We start from the raw sequence: 25193 nt of genomic DNA, 5'->3' as shown, positions 1-25193 counted from the left end.
TAAGGAGACCAAAACTGTAAACTGTACTCCAGATGTGCTCTTATAAATACCCCATATAATTGAAGCATGTCATCTTTACTTTTATAATATAAAGATATCATTTCAGTTTTCTTCTTAATTATTTGATGTACTTGCATACTAAATTTTAAGAATTCCATGCCAGAATATCTGGATCCCTCTGCATCTGAGAATTCTGCAGTCATTCCTCATTTAATAATACTTTGTTCTTTTATTCTTCTTTCCAAAATGAATAATCTAAAGTCCAAAGGTGTGCAGGGTTTCTGGGTTAGCTGTGGTAAAAACCCCGTGCAGGATTATGGGGGTAGGGTTGGGGGCCTGGGTCTGGGTGGGATGCTCTTCAGAGGATCAGTGCAAATCTGATGGGCTGAATGGCCTCTTTCTGCATTGTATTCTATGATTCTAATGATTCTGTGACTAACCGACCAACTGAGTGACTGCTTAACTGAGTGTGATTTGGAGATCTTTTATGCTAGTGTATTCACATGTCATGATGTCTTTTAGCTGTCTTAAGGCAGAGTACTTTTTAGACCTGTGCAATAATACAATGTTCTTGATACACATTCCATCCACTGACATAGCTACCATTTTCATCACTGGTATATGTATTCTGGTTGCTGTGAAATCCATCGACAATACACATAAAAACCAGCAGTTGTGACTTCTTCAACAGCATCACCAAAACACATCACGTCTGACTCTTAGAAAGGCAAGAATAGCTATTGTATGGCAATATCAACAGCTCTGACAAATCACACATCCATCATCCTTCCTTTGTCAGTGTTTGGTCAAAATCCTAGAACTCCCTGCCAAATGACACATGCTCCAAAAAGGACACCTGACAGCAACTATTGAAGGGCAACTAGGAACAGGCAACAAACACCTACTTTGCCTCCAATTTCCATATTCTCAGAACAGCAGTTTTAAAAAAGAAATTAAAACTTTGCATTTTAGGTTTCCATTCCAAGTACAGAATAAGCTGAGCTCCCATAGTAAAGTGACATTCTACTGGAACAAATATAAATCACAGGCAGGGATCCCACAATTTCTTGACAAATGCTCTCTAGCAGCACTTGACCAAGGACTTTTCTCCTGCCTGTGACTAACACAGACATAAAGAGCAGCCCACAGGCTGTTACTCAGTCTGCAAGAACATTCCAGCTCAATCTGCTCTTCTCCTATTTTGTCAATTAAATAATCTTCACTCTTCCTTTAAAAATTACTCTAGAATAATAAACAGGAGATGTTTATTGTTGTCTGACAACTGCATCCTATTTGTTTTTAAGGGACCTCCAGGTATCCAAGGTCAACCTGGACCCATTGGGCAAGCTGGCTTACCTGGACCTATGGTTAGTAGTTAATTAGTTATTGATTTATTGCCTGTATTTTCCTATTTGTTTCAACACTGTTGCAGTCCATTGCAAGAGTAGACAATGAAACCACTGTGGCTGCATAGAAAAAGCACATTTATTAGTTGCGCCATCTCTCCATACAGTACTTGTATGTGACCTGATTTGCTTCTGAGATCCCTTGGGCTCAGGTTGATGTTAGTTCAGATGAGAACAGTTCTGCAAGCGTTGCTTGTTTGTTTATCTTTCTTACATGGATGATTAATTCAAAAGTATTGAAAGAAAGATTTGCATTTATGAAGTGCCTGTCATGACCTCAAATTGCCTCAAAGCACTCTGCAGCAAACAAAGTACATTTGAAGTAGAGGTATCATTGTAATGTGGGAAATTACACACAGCAAAAGTCCACATGTAGCAAGGTATAATGAATAGATAATGCATTTTTGTGATTAATTGAGGGTAATCTTATGATCAGAACAATAGGGAGAATTCTATGTTATTTTTTAAAATAGTACCATGGAATACCTTACCTGAGTGGGTTAACTCAGTTTAACTCAGTGCACTGGTGCGTAGGCATAAATTATAACTCGCTTAGCACTCAAAACCACAAGTTGCTAACTCAGATGTGAGAATGTCAAGGCTTACAGAGGAACAATCCATGGAAACAAGATGACAAAACTTCCACGTCCCCATACAGTTCAAACAAAATGATCTTGCTTAATGTAAGAGGTGCATTTGTCATTGAATTTACTGGTGACAGTAAATAGTTAGTGTCACTGACTCAAAGTAGGCAGTTACCTCAGATGCACTTGGATGGTATAAATGGGCACTGAACTCAGTTTTCCCCCCATGGGAGTGATTCTGCTAGCCTAGAGTGAGACCATAGAATCTGTACAGTGCAGACAGAGGCCATTTAACCGGTGAGAGTCTGCACTGACTCCAAATAAAATCCTACCCTATCCTCATAATCTAATATTTACCATAGTTAGCCCACCTAGCCTGTGCATCCCTGGACACTACAAATAAGTTGGCATGGCCATCCACATAACCTGGTGAAAGTGAGAACTGCAGATGCTGGAGATTAGAGTCAAGAGTGTGGTGCTGCGTCCGAGGAGGCCAGGCAGCATCTGAGGAGCAAGAGAATCGACATTTCAAGCAAAAGCCTTTATCCGGACCACACAACCTGCACATCTTTGGACCGTGGGAGGAAATCCACGCAGACATGGGAGAAAGTGCAAACTCCACATAGATAGTCACTCAAGACTGGAATGGAACCTGGGTCACAGTGGCACTGTGAGGCAGTAATGCTGACCAGAGTGCCACGGTGCCTTCCTTTTGCCATTACCCATTAGGGCAATTTTAATTTCTTCCCTTTCCCCGAAGCAGGCTGCTCCAAAATGAAGGGAGAATCATTCCAAACGCCTTCCACGAAGCTGGTATTTTCTTTGGAGAGTCAGTGCAGACTCTCAGGGGCTAAATGGCCTCTATCTACACTATAGGGATCCTATGATCATTCCAGGCTAACAGAATCAGTCCCATTGGGGGACTCACCGCCTGGGCCAGTAACTATTGGCATCCCTAATAGGACCTTTAAGAGTCAAGCTTATTGCTGTGGGTCTGAAATCACATGTAGGCCAGACCAGATAAGGATGGCATTGCTATGATATCACTTTGCCATGAATGTCCAACAAGAGAGAATCTCACCATCTCCTCTTGACATTCAGTGGCATTATCAATGCCAATTTGTTTGCCATCAGTATCCTGGAGGTTAACAAAGAACAGAAATTTAATGGAATGAGTCTCTTCAAATTCTACACCTCCAAGAGCAGATCAGAAGCTGGGTATTCTGTGGTGAGTAACTTATCTCCTGACTCCCTAAAGTCTGGTTACAGTTAAAAAGCCTCAAGTCATGAATATAATGGAATACTTTCCACCAAACTGGATAAGTACAGCTCCAAAAACACTCAAGTCCAACACCATCCAGGACAAAGTGGTTTGGTTGATTGGAAAACCATCCATGAACTTAAACATTCACTCCCTCCACCACCAACACCATAGTGTCAGCCAACGCATCAGACGTGCTACAGCAACACAACAAGACTCCTTCAATAATCTCTTCCAAACCCATGACTCCTACAACTTATAAGGCACATGAGAACATTTGCAAGTTCCTCTCAAAATCATACACCCTGCCAATTTAGAACTATCATTGTTGCTTCACTGTCACTCTGTCAAAATCCTGGAATTTGTTTCCTAACAGCACTGTGGGTGTACCCACCCCACACAGATCACAGCAATTTGAAAAGGTAACTCACCACCACCTTCAAGATCGTTTAGGAAAGTGCAATAAATGCTGGCCCAGCCAATGACACTCCTCAGATGCTACCTGAACCACTGTGCTTTTCCAGCACCCACAGCCCATGGCCCAGCCAATGACACCCAAAGCCCATGGCCCAGCCAATGACACCCACAGCCCATGAACAATTTTTTTAAAAAGTTGCCTGGGTTTGAGGCCACAATGAAAATCTTGACTAGTGCACTCATCACAGCCCAAGGACAGGGAGTAAGCCTTTTAGAAAGGAGATGAGAAGACCTTTCTTCACCCAGGGAGTGGAGAGCTGGTGGAATTATTTGCCATAGACAACCATTGAGGCCAAAACATTGAAGACATTCAAAAAAGATGTAGGTGTAGTTCTTAGAACAAAAGGTTATGGGGAGGAAGTGGGAACAGGATAAGGATGGTTGAGAGTAATCCTTGCATGTCTTTGTGGAATTTCAATAGTTTGTGTAACTGTTTCAGCACTGCCCTTCCATAACACCAGTTCAGCAACATTTGCTGTGTGATGTTTTTATTTGCCCGAAGATATTTTGGCATCATCCATATGCCATGGAGGGGCACTCGGAGTAATCTAAAGGTTAGGAGGTTAAACAAAACCTCAGATGTGGTTCCCACAATTCTCTTAAAACTGCACAGGAATAATCCAAACCTAATTTGACATATTGACTAAAGAACAAAACAAATCCTTATGTTGAATAAAACAGTGTTGTTTCCAACCTATCACAAAGAGAAATTTTTAAAATTCATGCATGGGATGTGGGCGTCACTGACTTGGCCAGTATTTATTGCATCTATTCTTTAAGAATGATTTGATTTAGTTGTTACTTGACTGTCTATCCCTCTCTCACATAGACCCTAACAAAAACAGTTTTATGAAGTGCTGAGCTCAACACTAGGCCATGACTTTATTAAAAAAGAAAATTTCCTTTCCATGCTCACAGCAGAAAAACTCACCTGCAAGAAATTTGGGAGAGATACATTGCATGGGCCACATTGAATTTCCCTGCACCCTCACTATCGAGTGGAAAATCGAAGTTTCCCAGCTGCAGCATGAAGTCACAAAGTAACAACTGTTACATTATTTTTGTCATTAAATGGCCACCTTAAACAGTATCAGCCTTGGCTTAATCTCCAAAGTAAAACAAAGAACTGCAGACATGGGAATCTGAACAATAATAGAACTTGTTGGAGAAATTCAGCTGGTCTTGCAGCATTTGTGGAGAGAAAACAGAGTTAATGTTTTGAGTCTAGTGACTCTCCTTCAGAACTAATAGCTTCTGAGAACAAGTAGTATTAATGTTGAAGACAAGGGATGGTGGTGAGGCTGGTGGAGGGGAGTGAGCTATGAGCTGATAGGTGTAGATGGATCTAGTAGAGAAAGAGAGATAGCTGATAGTAAGCCAGTGAAGTAGAAAAGCAAGATAGGTGATAATGGAGACCGTGATTGGGTGAAAATGAGTTGGCTGTGCTGAAAGGAGCCCATATCATGCCATGACCTGGGGGTGGGTAAAGGACCTGGAAGGAGGTTTTCAAGTTCTAAAATTATTGAACTCAAGTCTTAAGTCCTGAAGGCTGCAGGGTACTCAAGCGGAAAATGAGCTGCTTACGCTGAAGCTTTGCTGGAGCACTGCAGCAAGCCTGAGACAGAAATGTTGGCCAGCGAATGCGGTGGTCTGTTGAAGTGACATGCAACTGAAAGCTCAGGGTCCTTTTTAAGGACAGAGGGTAGTTGTTCCGCAAAGCAGTCACCAAATTTCCCATTGTAAAGAAGACGAAAACCGATAACCTCATGGTCTCACCAGTTTTTGTGTCATCTGTGAATTTACTAATCAGACATCCCATGTTCATGTCTAGTTCATTACTGTACATTACAAAGAAGAAGGAATCCAATGCCAACCCTGTTTTTCACCATTAGACACAAGCTTCCAGTTCCAAAAACAACCTTCAATCATCACACTCTGCTTCCTGCTAGTAAGTCTGCTTTGGATCCATGGACACCGTGGCGCAGTGATTATCACAGCTGCCTCCCAGTGCCAGAGACCCGGGTTCAATTCCCGCCTCAGGCAACTGTCTGTGTGGAGTTTGCACATTCTCCCCATGTTGCTAAATTGCCCGTAGTATTAGGTGAAGGGGTAAATGTGGGGGAATGGGTCTGGGTGGGTTGCTCTTCGGAGGGTCGGTGTGGACTTGTTGGGCCGAAGGGCCTGTTTCCACACTGTAAGTAATCTAATCATACTCTATGCCAGGCGTTGGATCTTGCCAGTTTTTAGGGAGGATGGGTTAGGTTGGTTTGCATAGGGTCAATGGTCATTTGGAAAAGATGGCCGCGTGAAACCAACTAGTCCTCACCCATGCAGCACATAAACAGTTGGTTAGTTACCTTACATATTTAATACAAATTAAAATTTCATGCATATATTCATACAGATGCCAGAAAATGATCTGCTTAACTAAGTAACATTACTGGAGGCTAGTTACAATATAATTTGTTTATTTGAAAACTGGCTCCATCCATATTGTTGTCCTGTTACTTGGTGGTTGTATGTGCATACAAAACCCATTGAAAAATTGGATGAGATGCAAATCTGGCAAAGCATTTGCCTGATGATTTTCACAAGTGTTGTCAGTTCATCAAGTATAACCAATCACATGGTACACCCTGTGGCATTTGGCACGTCAATTTTAAAAGATGCACGAATTGGGGAATGAAAAGGAAGGATTGGTGCACACCAGTGGAATGAACTTACAAAAAATCATTTGGAAATAACTTTTTCATTGACATTGATGTTTAAAGCAAACAGTTCAAAAATCAGCCTGGGTTTTCAACTTATTGCAAAATGTGTTTAGTGTTACAGAGATATTGTTGGTTCTTGTTATACCTAGGACTATGTAATTTGAACTATTAATTGATAACCTTCCAAGGACACATGTTGGCACTTCCTTATCCCATGTGAACGATCTCAAGTTTAATTTGATAGCCATTATCACCAGCTCTCTCCTCCCATTTCCCAACCCCTCCTCCCAACTACTGAAAGTGCTGACATTGACTAATCCTTAATGTATCTTCCTGTTCATCATCTAAAGTGTCCAACATACCTGTGATTATATTAACATTCAATGTTACCTTGGAAATTAAGATGCTTTCCCCAAATTTTGAATCCTAGGCTTTTGAAGAATTTAGTTGATGTAACAACAGTGGGAAATTGGGAGAAACCATGAACAAAATCCAATCTCAACAGCAATCCATCAACCAAAAGAAATTCACAGAAAGTCACGTGTGGCAATACATCAGTCTACCCCACAAGAAATTGCTAACTAGCCTAAGTAGGAAATGCTCCATCATAGGGCAAACACATTTCCCAGATGTTAACAGATATTTTCTCAACAGCTACCGTTATTCAGTATCAAGGAAGTAAGGCACTTATAATGGACTCACGTAATGCCTGTCACCGCACTAATTTACCAACGCATTCATGAGAATGCTAAAGTTAATAATGTTTATGCTGTTGTGAGTGTGGCGTTCACTGCACAACAGCATCTTACTCATCTTTCAATTCTTAATTAGAAATGGAGCTAACTGTATCTGGACTCCTAATTAACAACATCTGGATTGGCGTTGACCCAGTGTGACTTCTGGTTAAAGTACTTCATAACACAGCTGTACTGATTAGATTAGATTACTTACAGTGTGGAAACAGGCCCTTTGGCCCAACAAGTCCACACCGGCCTGCCGAAGTGCAACCCACCCAGACCCATTCCCCTACATTTACCCCTTCACCTAACACTACGGGCAATTTACCAGGGCCAATTCACCAAACCTGCATATTTATTGGACTGTGGGAGGAAACTGGAGCACCCGGAGGAAACCCACGCAGACACGGGAAGAATGTGCAACTTAAACACAGTCAGTCGCCTGAGGCAGGAATTGAACCCGGGTCTCTGGCACTGTGAGGCAGCAGTACTAACCACTGTGCCACCGTGCCGCCCACTGAGCTCAGGGATAGCACTATTGTAATGGCAAAAGCCAATGGGCCTGATGTAAGCTATTTCAGTCTCAGAGTAACTAGTGCAGTCACACGTTTAACTGTGGTTCTGATCTCTTTGAATCCAGGGAATTTTCAGCAGAGTCAAGGAGATTTGAGGCAAAGAATATAAAGTGTGAGACTATTTGTTAAGCTTCCTTTACCAGTCATCACCAGTAATAAATATTTAAGTTGTCAACCATAAGAAGATATGGTTTTCTATCTCAGTAACACCGTTAGGCCGTTTTGTAGTGTCAAGCTATGCAGACGTTATTACTGGGCCTGTCAGATTACAGGACGTGTTTATCTGAAAACTGGCTCCAATCATATTGTTGTCATGTTATTTGGTGGTTAATTAAGGGCCTAAGGCACCAGGTAAATCTCCCAGTGACCTGGCTGAATTAAGTCATTCAGCAACATAGCCCATTCAGTGAAAGTACAGTCATCCCTGATGGTCCTGGAAATGTGGGACTCCCACATCTGAAAAATCACCTGGATTGCCCTCATCAGTAACCCTGCCAGAGGTTTTGAGATAGCTAGGAAACCATCTAATCAACATGGGACAGGTCAATGGAAGTACCATTGCAGAGGCATAACCTGCCCCAATAATCATTGAGAAAGGAGTTGGCTGTCTCCCCCAGCAACCTTCCACACTGTCCCCTTATAGCTCAAAGCAATAGACCCTGACTATGTTTTATTTAAGAATATCATTTTCAGACCACCCGTTTCTCCCAAAACCACAAAACCACCCCCTTTCTCTACCACCACCACCACCTGAATTGTGAGCCCAACTTATATCCACCTGGATTTTTGAGGCCACAGTCTCTCCAGTTGGTCTGTATTTTGTACATAGTAAGGAAATAGATTCACTCTGCTCTACTCCCCTCTCTCTTTCTTTCAGCTTTCAAATGGGACTGTGATAAGAGTCAATACTCATGATTTCTTTTCCACAGGGACCAAATGGTGAGAAAGGAGAACAAGGATTTAAGGTAAGACTTTGCCATTTATGTCAGTTATGGTCAGGTTATTAAGAAAGAGGAAGAATTGCACCCAATCACTGCCCCCATCACTATACAGGTCCTTCCTCAGAGAACACTGACTCCTTTAAACAGTTATCATATTTTAACACAATGGAATAGAAATTGGCCTATGCTTGGCTTCTTTCAGAACATAAAGTAGGAGCAAAATTTAGACTTGGAATGCTGAGTGTTCATTCTTTATAGGCTTTGTTCCTTTGTCGTTTTTTGTCTAAAGTGTTAGACCCTTCAAATATTTTTACAAAAGGAAGCTAATTCCTGTTGAAAGACTCCAAACAGAAATTAATCATAAATGAGCAAGGTAGGAGCTGTATTTGCACAGCTCAGGAAACATCAGTGAGCCTCATAGCCAAATGTGGACAGTGATGACCTTTTTTTTTAAACATTTAAACAGTCCAATGGAGGAGGGGAAGCCGGGTTTGGATTTGAACCCCCCCTCCCAATCTCACTTTGAGGAAGATGAGAGAGAAACACCACTGAGGCAAGGCTGACCCTGTTGTCTGACAAAGCCAAGGGTGGTCCCATGAGTTGACAGGAAATCATGGGCAGTATGGCACCTCGATCAGGGGGACACATCATCTGCCGAACAGAATACTGAATATGTAGAAGCAGGTTGACATGGGTTGGCTGGCCTATGGCACTCTCCTGCTGTAAGATGACAGCAGCAGAACAGGAAAGAGGTCAGTGGCAGAGAGTGGAAATGAGCAGTTGACCACTGCTGCCACATGTTTGCTGTATGTGTCCCACCCGTGCCTTAGCACCCAATTGCAGATACAAATGCAAAACACGACAGAACAACACTCAACATATCCAAAGATGTACAGGTTGGGTGAATTGGCTACTCTAAATTGCCTATAGTGTTCAGGGATGTATAGGTTAGGTGCAGAAGACAGGGGTAAATATAGGGTAGGGGAATGGGTCTGGGTGAGTTATTCTTCGGAAGGTCGGTGTGGATTTGTTGGGCCGAAGGGCCTGTTTCCACGCTGTAGGGGTTCTACGATTCAATGATTCTATATCAGTTAGTCTCCATTGAGGGAGAAACAAATTTGGTGTTTACAGTCGGTGACTCTCTCATTAGTTTAACACATGCTGCTTGACTAGCTGAGTATTTCCAGTATTTTCTAATTGTCTGTTATCTGAAACCCATTGTCTAAGTACAGATTAATAATCTTATTCAATATTCAATTTACCTTGAACACAGTGATGCTGCTTGCTGCTATTTTACTTGAGCTATTAAAACCTAATTTTCCGAAGGACGTGTGTTTCCACTTGGATGTCCATAGACTGGGTTTGCTTGCCTCAGTCATGACCTGGAGCTTCCAGCTGGGTCCAGGTGGACTTCGCAGGAGTCAGAATGGCTCCTCCACCCAACCCCATTGCCAGGTACAGCTCATCCCCAGAACCTACCTGAGCAGCCAGATACAAATGAACTTTTCACTCAGATAAAGTACCTGTGGTACAGTGACCAGTGCCAGCACGTAGATGCTGTTGGTCTCCAAGGATCAACTTGCATTGGCTCCTGGTTGCACTATGGGTTCCAAAATGGGCAAAAGCCAAACTCTACATACTCCCACTCAGCCTTACATCAGAAAGAAGTATTAAGGCTTCCATGCATGGGAGCAGCTAGTAGAGGGGTATTTTTAACCAGAGAATAATGAGGACACACCAAATGAAGGAAGTAAAGTACTAAATTGTAGATGAGGCAAATATGGAGTTTTAAACAAAAGTACCAAGGACACTTGATTAACGTTAACCCACATAAACACATTTACATGTGGTGCTGAGGGCTTTAAAAATGAATTGCTCCTCAAATGTTATGTATCGCATTATTTCACAAAGTAGAATTTATTTATTTAATGTCACAGGGTGAACGTGGTGAAGATGGTGTTGGTAGGCCAGGACCTCCGGGTCCTCCAGGTCCTGTCGTGTTACTACATGAGGTGAGCAATGCAAAATCCTGTGAAAATCTTTGATGGTTTTCTGCTTTGGGATGATCCCATTTCCAAGTCACTCTTTCCAATGTCACTCAATGTTCTAGTTACTGATGAACGACACTGAAGGACATCTCAACTTGAATGGAATCCAACTACTTCCTGCACTGCCCGTGAGTGTTTTCTCCTCAAACTATTCATGTGGTTTGGTATTTTACATCTATTTGAGTCATATTGTGAACTTCAACTTTAATTATAATTATTTTAATCTTGTACTCTAAATTCCTTATTTGAGAAAGTACCTATAATCACTAACCACTGAATTTAGCATTTTCTCATGTAGTGATACCACATTTATTTGAGAAATGGTGAGTATTGCAATCATCTTATACTCACTTCCCATGCCTGCAGCAGGTGTAAGCATTTATCCAACAGCAAAGTTCATACTGGGTCTAATACACTTTGTGAGGATATCCTCAGATAAACATTAAAAGTTAACAACATTTTGATTCCTGGGAAGGGCAGCTTTGTGATTTTTAAAATCTTTTCACGAAACAAATGAAGACTAAATTTTCTTTCAGCATCTTTGCAACCTCCCCAGATAGCTGACAATGTGGGATTGCAGATATCCTGTGACCTGGTATATCCAAATTTCCTGCCCTAAAGAGCAGCCAGAGAGATCACCGAGGTGCATCAAAAACCCCTACAGATTTGATCAAGGGAAGATTCCAACACAAGCCCCACTATCAGAAACAGAAATTGCTGAAAAAGCTCTGTTTTTGTTTCTGATTTACAGCATCCACAGTTCTTTCGGTTTTGCCCACCATCAGAATATTCAGTTTGCCCTCTGCTTGGATCCTCCGGGTCAGAAAGGAGATAATTTGAGATCAGACAACTGGGGTTGACCCCTTCTGCCACAGTACATAGTAATGCTGGGTCTGCACAGAATCTGGATCTATTCTACTCACGTTGGCAACCTGGCCTGCATTGTTTCCTCTTCACCATACATTCAGCATCCCTGATCTGAACAGAGAAACATCCATACTGCTAACTTCCTAAAGCTGGACACTGTTTTTTTGATCGGGAAATGCTGGTTACCTAAAAGACTCACAAAAAATTGTGACTGCATTTCGTGTCTTCAACCCAAGATGTTACAAGAAAATCAAGCAATTTTATATTATCATTATATTTAACTATAAATGTACACAACTAAATCCAGCGAGAAGAAATATTGGTATGGAGGCCAAGGATAGGTTTAAGGTGAGAGGAGAATGATTTAAAAGGGACCAATGGGGCCACTTTTTCACACACTGGGTGGTGCGTGTGGGGAAGGAGCTGTCAATGGAAGTAGTAGAGATGGGTACAATTACATTTTAAAAGACATTTGGACAGGTACATGGAAAGGAAAGGTTTGGAGGGATTTGGGCAAAATGAAGGCAAACGGGACTAATTCAGTTTAGGAATCCAGGTCGGCATGGACATGTTGGGCTGAAAGGTCTGTTTCCGTGCTGTATGACTTTAAGTTTAAGTCTAAGTGCTAAGTCTACCTAGACAAAATATTGGTAAGCTTCTCACTGCTTATGCTACCAGTTAACTCTACACATTAAAACACTGGTGTCAAAATCTCCAGTAATAGGTCTACCCCTCTGGTCCCCAGTAAAGAGCTTGGCAGGCTGGCCACTGAAAAGCACTCGCATGAGTTGCATCAAACTTACCCAGCTCAGGTATCAAATTGTTCAGTCTATTGCAAAAGGTTGACACAGTTCCAAACTTCCATCATGAGGCCACTATGAGTCCATTTATCATGTTCTTTCCCCTAACCTTTCCGGAGTACATTTGTTACCAGTGAAACTTTAGAACTGGTTGGTAATTTTGTTTCAAAACAAAACTCAGCGGAACATATAGAACATAGAACATTACAGCGCAGTACAGGCCCTTCGGCCTTCGATGTTGCGCCACCCTGTCATACTAATCTGAAACCCATCCCACCTACACTATTCCATGTACGTCCATATGCCTGTCCAATGACAACTTAAATGCACTTAAACTTGGTGAATCTACCACCGTTGCAGGCAAAGCATTCCATACCCTTACTACTCTCTGAGTAAAGAAACTACCTCTGACATCTGTCTTATACCTATCTCCCCTCACTTTAAAATTGTGTCCCCTCGTGTTTGCCGTCCCCATACTTGGAAAAAGGCTCTCCCTGTCCACCCTATCTAATCCTCTGATTATCTTGCATGTCTCTATTAAGTCACCTTCTCCTCTCTAACGAGAACAGCCTCAAGGCCCTCAGCTTTTCCTCATAAGACATTCATTCTATACCAGGCAACATCCTAGTAAATCTCCTCTGCACCCTTTCCAAAGCTTCCACATCCTTCTTATAATGCAGTGAACAGAACTGTACACAATACTCCAAGTGTGGCCGCACCAGAGCTTTGTACAGCTGCAGCATAACCTCCTGCTTCCGGAACTCAATCCCTCTATTAATAAAGGCCAAGACACTGTATGCCTTCTTAACAGCCCTGTCAATCTGGGTGGCAACTTTTAGGGATCTGTGTACATGGACACCGAAATCTCTCTGCTCATCTGCAATCCCAAGAATCTTACCATTAGCCCAGTATTCTGATTTGCATTCCGATTACTCCATCCAAACTCCATTTGCCACCTCTCAGCCCAGCTCTGCATCCTATCTATGTCTCTCTGCAACCTACTACATCCTTCGTCACTATCCACAACTCCACCGACCTTAGTGTTGTCCGCAAATTTACTAACCCACCCTCTAAGCCCTCATCCAGGTCATTTATAAAAATGACGAACAGCAGTGGACCCAACACTGACCCTTGCGGTACGCCGCTAGTAACTGGACACCAAGATGAACATGTTCCATCAACTACAACCCTCTGTTTTCTTTCAGCAAGCCAAGCCAATTAAATTCAATATTTAAGTAAATAAAGCAAGTAAATTAAGGTTGGTCACATTGACCCAAATTAATAATAGTATATTTGACTTGCATCTTTGGTAAGGTAGGAAAATAAGTATTGATTGTATTAGAATGAATGTAGCATGACAGCATGGTGAGTTCAATTACTGAATTAATTGAACTATTTGAACTTAAGTTGTGACTTCTTTGTACTTTGCTGCTGGTTCTGTTGACTGTCTCTGCCGGACTCTGCTCCTAATCAGAAAGGTACATTTCATTAGCCCATAAAAAGTTTGACCTGAGTTGTATATGGACTGTATTCAAGAGCTGCTTTGAATATAAATATTGAGATGACTAATGCGATTCTATTTCCTTAGAGCGATATATTTGAGGAGTGTAAATTGTGGAATGTTGGTGACAGAATCAGGGTCCCACGATTCCTTAGGTGAGGGATGAATTGGAATTTCACAACGAACTGCCAATGGAAGGGTTAAGGAACAAAAAATTCCAACCCTTGTGCTGGGTGCGAGCAGAATATAATTTGCTTGCCCACAATTTGTATGTGAAGAAAACACATTATGTAACACAATTTGCATAATTTACATAACCCCAGTGCCAGGGTTTAATTTACATTGCCAAAACTGGTAGTCATCCAAACATTGCCCGCAGACATTGCTGACTTAGTCAGAGCACTGCAAATTTCAAGGTTATGGGAGAGCCTCGCTCATATAGCCATACACCACCGGCAGACTATAGGAAGGCTGAGGATGAGGACAGAGGATCTCTTCCCAGTACAAGAGCTTAGATAACTTCCCCCATTTGACCTTTGCCACTAATCCCACCACAGAATATAGGATTCAGGGGCAATCTTCTACTTTCTGTAGTTTTCCTAGTGCCTGATATGCCTGTGGAATGATGTGTCTAAGCATCTGCCACACTAGTGAGACCAAAGAATCAGACTCGAGAGTGACCTTCTGGAAATGGTTAAGAATCCCATTAAATCTCTTTTCTCAGTAGAAACTAAATCGTAGTCTGGGGAAGATAGAATTTGTCTTGATGTTTCAAACTTTAGTCAATTTTTAGTATTCTTGTTACTCAAACTAACAAGTAAATCTGATTGACCATTTAGAGGATTGCTGTACGATGTTTCTTTAGAGTTCTGAGAATTGCATCTTAGAAAGGATATCGAACGTGGAAAGTTTTTTTTTTAACAGATTCATCGTAAAGCTACCAGGGCTCTACTTTTAAAGGAAGTTATATAAACAAGGCCTGCATTCCCCCTAGAATATAAATGGTTAAGAAGTAATGTCATTGCCATGTTTAGAATTTGAAAGGAATTGATAGGGTGGATAGAAAGAAACCTTTTCTCCTGGTGAGGGTGTACAAGTTATTCAGGAAAGACATTAGAAAACACTTCTTCGCACAATGGATCACAGATGTGTGGGTCTTCTTTCCCAAAAATAAAGAAATAAATGCTATTTTAATTAATAAATTCAACTCTGAGATAAATAGCTTTTTGTTAACCACGAGTATTGGTGGAAAAAAGCTAAGGAAGTGTGTGGAGTTAGAACACAGATCGGCCATATTCTTGTTGAATTGAAGAATAGATTAGAGGGGCTGGATGGCCTACTTCTGTACTCTGTGCTTGCAAATGAACCAGTGATGCTTTCAGGATAGGGAATCCCATAGCCTGGGCCACACCTAGTTATTGTCTTCAGTTTATGTTGGGGAATGAATTAAGAAATGATATTAATATAAAGGGCAATGGATATGTGAAACGTATTATCATCCTACCCCACCGACAAAATAGGCAGTAAATGCTGGGTCAATTTATTGAAATGTTCAAAACTGAAGCTTTGCTGGGTAAAGGCATCAGGGGATATGGAGTCAATGTGGGATAATAGAGTTGAGGTATGAATCAGCCATAATCTAATTGAGGAACAGATGCCTAGGCTGTACTACTGTTTGTCATTGTTCCAAAATAGCTGCAATGAAATTTGGAAAAATATACAGTATCCCAATGAGCGAAGTGAAGGTGTCTCTCATGTTCCCACTCAATATATTCTGCACAGTGGTTCCCCACATCTGCACAAGCTGTTATATGATTTTTCCACCCTGCTTCAGGGGGTTGAAACTTACAGGATAATGAGCAGAGTGGAAGAAAACTTGGGATGCAAGTGTGTGAAGTGAAAAATTAATCTCCATCCAATTTCTGGGCCAAGATGTGTTTCTCTCTGCTCTCAACTTAGCTCAGAGCTTTTGAAAATTGCAACAGTACAATTCCCCATTATAGCAGACAGAGTGCAAAGAAAGAGTATGGCTACAGCATGCAGTGCTGATGTTCTGAATAGTAACTCTAGAATCTGTTAACTTACCCACAAGTGTACTACTTGGACTTCACCTTTCTGTTTGAGGCTTCTCTAACTGCAGCGGTCATCACTTGTTAGAAAGCAAAGGCACAAATTTCTTATGTCTCCCTGAACCTTTTTATAAATTGTCACAAAGCCTGGTTTGTAATGGTGAGTGGATCAAAGGATAATGTTGCTGCATTGTGGTTTTTTTGCAATGTAGAAGGATGCTGAATGTTTCTGGTTGTGGTCCAATATCCTGAACCAAAAAGAAGAATTTCTGGAGCAGAATCATGAATCTTCAACCCATGTCCGGTCGCCCCTTAAAGCATCTGTTGTCTTTTGTGAAGTATTCTAAGTCACACACGTTTCATATGACTCTGCTGGTGCTCTGAAAAGAGTCATTTGATCTATTTGGATGCTGCACCATGGTAACATTCAGGGCTGTTTGCGATTTCAACAACAGAGAGCAGCTGCGTCAAGTGATTCCCGGGAGATGTTAACAAAGAATAGCTTGCAATAGCCCTGAGCAGGATTACAAGCAATGTTTACCGTAGAAATACACTCCCAATACATACATATCAATTTCATATTTTCCAATTCATCTTCCATATGTGCATAATGTTTTTCTCTATATAGATCCTTCGTTAAGTATTGACTAATCACACCTGACAAAGAAAGATTGTTCTCTACGATACAGTCATGATGACCTTCCTCTGCCAACTTTCCTTCTTTTGCTGCAGCCAGCAAAAATGTAAGATTAAAGAGAATTTTCCTCACCTTCTGGCTACCTTCCTGCCTCAAACTTGTTTCATCAGAACAAGATGTTCACAGCCCCCATAACTCTGGCTTGCTATGGAGTCCCACCCACCTCCTACCAGCCGCCTACTTTGGGTCCACTCTGAAACCTGACCTGTCACCCGGCTACCCAGGAGTCAATTTCCCTTTTATTCTATTATTGAAATTAGTGGCTGACAACCCAAAGGCAGCAACAATGGATGACTGATGTATCATTCACGGGAGAATTGTCTGAGTACTATAATGCAGGCTGGAACTGTGAAGTAACTGTTCTGGAGTACATGAGGGCTTAGAAAGCAGAACTATCAATGGGAAGAACTTTACTGTTCAGTAATCACTGTCTAGGGTTTTGTTAACGTGGATATACGTTCTTCAGAGATAAACCTTTTAAGGTAGAATATATGGGTATTTTAAGGAATAACAAAATAGAGTTAACTTTGTATTGTTTCCAAACCTTTCCACCACTGGGAATTTTCTTTTGTCATGCCTGGATCTATTGTAGACTAATTAATAGAGCCTGATTGCTGTGACGAGTCAACAAGCTGATTAATCATTGTGTAGTAAGGTCACCAGCATGATAGAATGTGACTCCTTCAATCCTATACCACAGGAGGCTGCAAATGTACAGCTGTTGGCTACTTTCAGGATTGAAATTGATAGATTCATGGCATTGAGGGAGTCGAGGAAAATCGAGTTGATGTCAAAGTTCAGCCAGGATTTTATTACAGAGCTGAGAGTATGGGGTTCTGCTATGTCTCTTTAAGTACCCTGGCCTTTTCTCACCTAACAATTCTAATATGGTGGAAGCTTAATGTCTTTAATTATGTCTGCAAGGGCAAAGCTTGAGAACATCATTTTACATACCAAAGCTCGCACTCTTCCAAAAAACAATCCCACAACATACACCAACTGAATTGCTGATCAATTGTGCAGTTTAAATAGTCGCACCTAGGCTACACACCTCGGCAGGAGGCTGAGATTTCTGTGAGGTGAGCACCATTTGAAGCAAGACTGAATAATGTAAGGGGAATGTGCATTCTGCCTTTAGCAGGTGCTTAAACTACTTGGAAAAGAACATCTGACATGGAAGAAGTGTGCAGATACCATCGCAGAAAAACAGAACATGCTTCAATGTTCACCTGCAGGGATAGCCCCAACACTGCTTCGAAAGAAATAATGAACCACTTTTAAGTTTGTTGCTGTGTGATCTACTGGCTCTGCCTGAGAGTGTGGAAAGGTGCTGTCGCCTGCAAAGCTGCATGAGCGCAGTGAAGGTGCTCTGTAATTTGACAAGGTTGCCAGCCTGCAGAAGTCCCATACACAGCCCTCCTGGTTTTCTGTTCAGAGGGAGTGTCATGTACTTGCCCCTCCCTCGCATAAGCAAATAGCAGGCAGGCCCCCCCCCCCCCCCCCCACCTTTAGCTGCGAACTCCTCTCCCAATCTTGGTCCTGCCTCAGTGAGCAGTCTGTCCTTGAAGTTGTCTTTGCTTGTTCTCCTAGTCAGGCTACAGGCCAAGGAGGAAGGGTAAATGCAGTGGCAATGTCTGGGAGTAGGGGGTCAGTCCACAATTCTTGAAATTAAAACCAATGCCATCACCACATTCAGCACGACCCCCTGTCAATTTCACCAAGTGTGAATTGCATGAGAAATCCTCAATGTTTTTATACATACAAATGGAGATGGTAGAAATTGTTCAGATTCTGGATTAGTGATGCTGGAAGAGCACAGCAGTTCAGGCAGCATCCAAGGAGCAGCGAAATCGACGTTTCGGGCAAAAGCCCTTCATCAGGAATAAAGGCAGAGAGCCACTAATCCAGAATCTGGTTTCCAGCATCTGCAGTCATTGTTTTTACCTCAGAAATTATTCAGCAACAAACTTGATAGTGGTTAATGTTTATTCTTTCAATATAATGCTGGAGCTGTCCCAACAGATGCATATTTATACTGCGTGTTTAAGAAATGACATTAACTGGAAAGGTAAGGCGACAAATGGAAGCACTGCCATTATATCAGCATTATGCAATGACCAGTGCCAGTATGGTGGCTCAGTGGTTAGCACTGCAGCCTTAAAGTGCCTGGCACCCAAATTCAGTTCCAGCCTTGGGCAATGCCTGTGTGGAGTTTGCACATTCTGCCAGTGTCTGCGTGGGTTTTGTCCGGGTGCTCCAGTTTCCTCCCACAATCCAAAGATATGCATGTTAGGTGAATTCGCCATGCTAAATTGCCCATAGTATTAGGTGCATTAGTCAGAGGGAAATAGGTCTGGGTGGGTTACTCTTCGGAGCGTCGGTGTGGACTTGTTGGGCCAAAAGGCCTATTTCCACACTGTAGGGAATCTAATCATCTGCCTACTCTACTTACTCTGCACACTCTCCTGACACTCCCACTAACACTCTCATCGAAACAACATTTGGTGTGAGCTGCACTGGACGTGTGTGCCCTCCATTCCGAAATAAAATGGCACCTGTATCAATGAGGAGAGCTGAGGTTTGTGGCCAGTGTATTTGGTACAAATTATAATGTTTAAAGAAATGTCTACATTCGCTTGGAAAATACAACATGAAGAAATAATGCACTGAGACGTACTAATTATTTTAAATACGTCTGAGTTTCTTGATAAAAAGAAACAACTGAGCTGTGTCACACATTGTCAGCATTAACCCACACTTCCTAACCCATTTATCGAAAACATACACCTACTTACCCTGACTTTGGCCATCATCACATTAGGTACTGCTGGTAGAACACAAAGCATTTTGGATTTTCTCTGGTTGCTTGATCTGCAAGTATGTTGTTGGCAAACTACCCATCAACATCAATAGTAAATGCGGCAGAGCAATACTCCACTCACTGCCCCACCTCCTAGGTTACCAGACATTAGAGGTGAGTTCTTGTTCCACCATGAGGGTCATCACGAAATGGTTTGTAAGGTACCCGCTAAAGTCATCAAAAAAGTGGGATAACAATCCAGCCCATGAGTTAGAAGCCAAAGGTGCCTAGTGGTCTTTGAAAGGTTCTAACTATAGCATGTAAAAAGCAAAAAACTATAGCATTTCATGCCACTGCTGTTACTTGGACATGGAAGCCTAGTCCCTTCTGTTTTTGGAATGGAATGCTTAGAGTTGCTGTTTGACCTTTGGCTGTTTTGTGTGTTATATTTCTTTCTTCTTGTTTTTGCTTCAGGGATCAGAAGGTATGCCTGGTCAAGCTGGATTTCCTGTAAGACCCTTTTAATTTTACTTACTTCAGAACCATCACTAGCACTGACTAAATGACAAAGCAGGTTCATTTTCCCTTTACAGTGCTTCCACCTTGGCAATAAGCTGGTATTTGGAATGCCAGTTAACATTTCAAATGTTCACAACTGAAATGGAAAAAAGACTTGAATATACAGTATGTAGATCCTTTCATGATCCCCGATTGTTCCAATCTGCAATGAATCAATAGTAGCCAATTTGTGCACAGCAAGATCCCACAAACAGCAATCATGTTCATGACTGGGGCAGAATTCGTATTCTAATGTGGCTGGGAGGCAAGTACACCAGCAATATCTAATTATTGGCCAGTGTCAGTCTGCCAAATGTTCCCACTCTAGCCTCTTCAGGGAAACAGTTTCTGAGGGAGTAGGAGGTAATGGTCAATTAGGTCAATTTGTGCCAATTGACTTCACCCACATCTGCACCCCAGCTGATGCCTAAAGGTGAACTGATGACAGTCTCCCAGCACCAGGTAAAGGAGTCAGAGGTGCATCCTACCAAGCTTCTCAGTATGGATCTGCATGGATCATGGAGTGGCAGCATGCTATCCTTTAAAGGGGTAACCCCTCCACAATGGTGGCTTGGCAGCTGTGGCCAAAGTACATTTTGTTCCGTGTACAAGTCTTCAGAAAGCACTTACAGTCAGAAGCACCCTAGTAGTACCACACACTACTGTCAGTGGGGTTAAAAAAACAATCCACTGTCCCCCCTCTGCCCCGCCCCTCCCAGTTCCAGCCAATCCTGTGGACTGTCCTTGTTTCAGACCCCACTCTCAGTCCTTGTATGGACATGGCTCCAGAGTTTTCAACCCAGATTTCTGCAACTAAAATTCAACTCCAGACCTCCTGTTGGTCAACAAATTGGTGCAAACTACTACTCCCATCTTAAGTTAGGGGTCTTTTACAACCAGCTGAAAGGATAGTTGAAGCCTCAGTTAACATGCCCTCAACATTAGGCAGCTCCACCAATGCAGTACTCCCTTACACAAGGCTCCGTCAGGGATTTGAATCCATCAGCTTTTGACTCCGAGAGAAGAACACTAACATACACACGACTGGAGTTTACATTTCTAGCTGTGACAATATTGTCTGGAGATTTGATCTGTTGTTCAGTTTTAATCAAGTGCTGTCGACCTATCTTGTTGGTAATTTCGATGGTTTTGCACTAATGATTTGTATTGTACGCCCAATAAACTGTTCACTACAGGATTGACAAGACATGATGTTGACACCAGCAACCAACATACATTAATGTTGAGAAACAATTGCAAGTTTTGCTTCACAGAAGGATACAGAACATTGAACCAAAGATGTTTGGAACGATTAGTCAAAATCTTGGTGATGTCAGCATTATTAAAGTAGTTGCAAATGAGGGGTGCTGATGGATAGTGAGGTAGAAAGATGGCAAGGATCCAAGGAGAAAACTTAATATTTGGGCCCTAAGCAGCTGAACAAATGATCAGCAAAGGAGAAGCAAAGAATAGATAGACTGCAGAATTGGCAAAATTAATGAACTGGTCAAATGAGACAGTCAATGCCAGGATATAATCCATGAACTGCATTCCCCTCTCCTCCTAGGCACACATAGCAATATTCTTCCTAACTCCCAGCTACCTCTGTCTCCTTCAAAGGTCTCCATATAACCTACGTGGTTTACAATGCCTTCAATCACCTCCTCCTAATCCTTCTTCTACAGAATAAATGGAGCAGTGAAGCTAACAACTTGGCTCACCCGAGCGCTGACCTGCTGACCACTGAATCAAATTGAAGCCGATGGAAATCGTTGACATCCAATTCAACCCCACACTTTATACTTTCCATACTTACAGACTTGACTCTTTTTCCCTTTATTCTGGAGCATTTTTCAATCCAGAGTGACCCAAACTTTTTTCTCACCAATGAAGTACTTTTGAAATTTAGCTATTACTGTAATATAGGCAACATAACAACCAATTTGCCCAAATAAATGTGCTCATGAGTAGGTAATCTATTTGTGATATGGGTTGGGGGATGAGGATACATATATGCCATGGGATCTTTGAAGTGCAGCTGAGAAAACAGATGGGGCTCCAGTTTAAAGTCTTAGCTGAAAGACAGCACATCTGAGAGAGCACCCTCTGTGCTAAGTCTCTGAGGAATTTGAACCCTCCGAGAATATTTCTGAATCAGAAGGGACAAGGATACCAATAAGCCAAGACTGGCACAAAATTATATTGTACACATTTGATAAGCGCATGAATATTAAAATAAAGTTTAACGATTAACAACAAGTATCAATGTTTTTTAACAGTTTGGTTTTGTCCTATTTCTTCAGGGCCCTAGAGGACCCAAAGGTGACCTTGGAATGCCTGGTTTTCCAGGAATAAAGGTACATCAAATCAAATTTCTTTTTTAAAAGTCATTTATCATAACAGATGTTGAGAGTTTAATGATATCAAGGATGACATTTTTGAATGTGTTTTAGTGTTTTAATAATCTCAATATTTCTTAGCCTTTGAATGTGTTTGTGTGCATAGCTGTGGCTGTTTATATTGCAATTAATTTTGAAACTATTGTGCAATAATATTGAGAAAAGAAACATGTTTTTGAAGCTTTACATCATGTACTCATCAAGGCCAATACAAGAATGCCAAAGTTCTAAAGGAGTAACAATTTATGCCCGATGAGAAAACGGATTGATGCGTTGACTCTGATTGGTCAAGGCAATGGCATGGAGAATATATCAGTGAACTTTTGCCCCTTCCCTTTGTTTTAAACTCAAAAAGATACAATGCCTCGATATATTCCATATGCTTAGTAGAAGCCCCTTGATATGAATATGTGCAGTTTGTAGCAAATGTAAATGAGTCATATTTAGTAAATAAGTCAAGTGGCTAATCCTGCTCATCATTCATATAGTTATATCACTCACATCTCAGTTTCGTAACATTGGTCCTTATTTACCTTTGATCTTTCTCATATGCAAAATAAATTCAATAGAATTATGATCACTACCATCAAAATGCTCTCCTCCAGCTTTATGTGGTATGGTGGCTCAGTGGTTAGTGCTCCTGCCTCACAGCACCAGGGAACCAGGTTTGATTCCAGCCTTGGGTGGCTGTCTGTGTGGTGTTTGCACATTCTCCACGTGTCTGTGTGGGTTCCCCTGGGTGCTTTGGTATCTTCCCACAGCCAAAGATGTGCAGGTTAGGTGCTAAATTGCCCAGAGTGTCTGGGAAATGTAAGTTAGTTAGATTAGCCATGGGAAATGTAGAGTTACAGGGATAGGGTGTGTGTGTGTGTGGTGCTTTTCAGAGGGTCACCGTGGACTCGATGGACCTCTTCCACATTGTAGGAATTCTGTGCTAAAAATGTGTCCACAATTGCCCCTTCTGTTATTGGACCAGCTATGTATGAGCTAAAATGTTTCTCCTGAGTACATTTTAGGCTCCCTTTTGTACCTTTCACATGATTTTATTCCAGTTAAAATGACTGTAGATGAACCCTCCTGCTACTGTTGTTCTGTTGCTTCTGTAATATTTGTTGAAAGCCATATAGGCCTTTATCCAATGTCTAAAAACCAAAAGACCTTTTGATTGCGGATCCAAACAGACCTGTGTAGCCCTACTAAGCTTGGGCCCTTTCGGGAAAAAAAAGTTATTTTTAAGTCCATTTGGTCCTGAACAGACCTGAATGGACGTAAAAGCAGAGTTTTTTACCCAAAGGACTTCAATCGACCTATAACAATAAGTGTATCTGAAAACCGAAAAAATCCTTTATCCAAAAAATCAATTGGTACCGTGGTTTTCAGATTAAGGATTGCCAACCTGCAGCGATAGGGATTCAATAGTTAAGCGAACAGATAGGAATTTGTCCGGCCACAGACATGATTCAAGGATGGTGTGTTGTCTTTGGGGGTTTCTGCATTTCTCCATAATTTGCCTCAATATTTGTTCTTCTGTTGCTCTCTGACTATTCAAGAATCAATTGCCCCATTAATGTAATTGCTGTTTTCTTTGTTCTCACCTGTCATCCTTCCTCGTAACTGTGGTGCTCCTTTAACAATATTACAACACCCTCTCCATTTTTCTCCTGCTCCTCTATTCCATCTGAAAATGCTTGTCACCAGAAATGTTGAATTGCCATTGCTTAAAGCATGTTTCAAAAATAACTATATCATATTTCAAGTATCTGTTCCCTCAGCCCATCTACTGAATTTACAGCATTCTTTGCGTAGAAACGTGCATTTTTAATTACTGAAAAATTGCTTTGTTCTCTACTTTGTAATCTGTACTATTCCTGCGTTCGATAACTTCCAAAAATGTTTCCTACCACTTGCTTTACTTTTGACCCTTTTAGATTACTTTACAGTGTGGAAACAGGCCCTTCCGCCCAACAAGTCCACACCGACCCGCCGAAGCACAACCCACCCATTCCCCTACATTTACCCCTTACCTAACACTATGGACAATTTAGCATGGCCAATTCACCTACCCTGCACATCTTTGGACTGTGGGAGGAAACCGGAGCACCCGGAGGAAACTCCAGGGAGAATGTGCAAACTCCACACAGTCAGTCGCCTGAGGCAGGAATTGAACCCGAGTCTCTGGCGCTGTGAGGCAGCAGTGCTAACCACTGTGCCACCGTGCCGCCTGTCAGAATCCTATCCCCTTGCTCTGCCAACTCCCTCAATGCAGGCTTTTGCAGGTGTCATTTCTTCCAGACTGACTCTACTGTTCCCTTCAGTGCCATTTGTCCAGTTGCACAATCATTCACATTTTATTGCTATTTCATGTGGGCAGCATTGGGAGCAATCTAGAGAACACTTCCTTTGAGCTCCACTTTTGTAATTTCCTTCCTAACTCTGCCCTCAGGACTTTTCTCCTTATGTGTTTAGTATTGCTTTGACTGATCACCCTCCAGCCCTTCCCAGAGTGCTCTTCAGCTGTTTAATAACATCCTTGATCCTGGCACCATGGAAGTAACATGTCTATCTGGAATCACGCCTGAGGCTTCTGAATTTCCTATTTGTTCTCTTAATTACTGAATTGCCTACATTGCTGTATTTTCCAGAGAAGCCATATCCCTACCACGATTCAGAACTGCAGTCAGTCACGGTTCAAAGCCAGCCAATTTTAAATTTTAAATTCACAAACTCCAACCTCAAGGCCTTGACAATGCAGCAAGCTAGGG

General features: G+C 41.8%; 1 protein-coding gene across 3 annotated transcripts in view; it reads left to right on the top strand.

Moving 5' to 3' along the window:
* LOC122549324 (collagen alpha-1(XV) chain-like) overlaps positions 1–25193 on the top strand; it is a 265827-nt gene that overhangs the window by 193301 nt on the left and 47333 nt on the right. For all 3 annotated transcript variants that reach the window (XM_043688956.2, XM_043688955.2, XM_043688954.2), the window contains 6 exons: positions 1305–1367; positions 8681–8716; positions 10630–10704; positions 10803–10868; positions 19949–19984; positions 22336–22389. In XM_043688956.2, coding sequence (XP_043544891.1) covers positions 1305–1367; positions 8681–8716; positions 10630–10704; positions 10803–10868; positions 19949–19984; positions 22336–22389 — 330 coding nt within the window. The remainder of the gene's footprint in view (positions 1–1304; positions 1368–8680; positions 8717–10629; positions 10705–10802; positions 10869–19948; positions 19985–22335; positions 22390–25193) is intronic.

This window comes from Chiloscyllium plagiosum, unplaced genomic scaffold (genome assembly GCF_037043375.1).
Source record: "Chiloscyllium plagiosum isolate Xiang-an unplaced genomic scaffold, Cpla_swu_hap1 HiC_scaffold_4, whole genome shotgun sequence".
NCBI classification, from domain to species: domain Eukaryota; kingdom Metazoa; phylum Chordata; class Chondrichthyes; order Orectolobiformes; family Hemiscylliidae; genus Chiloscyllium; species Chiloscyllium plagiosum.
The sequence above is the reverse complement of the archived record's forward strand: the minus strand, read 5'-3'. Positions and strand labels throughout refer to the sequence as shown.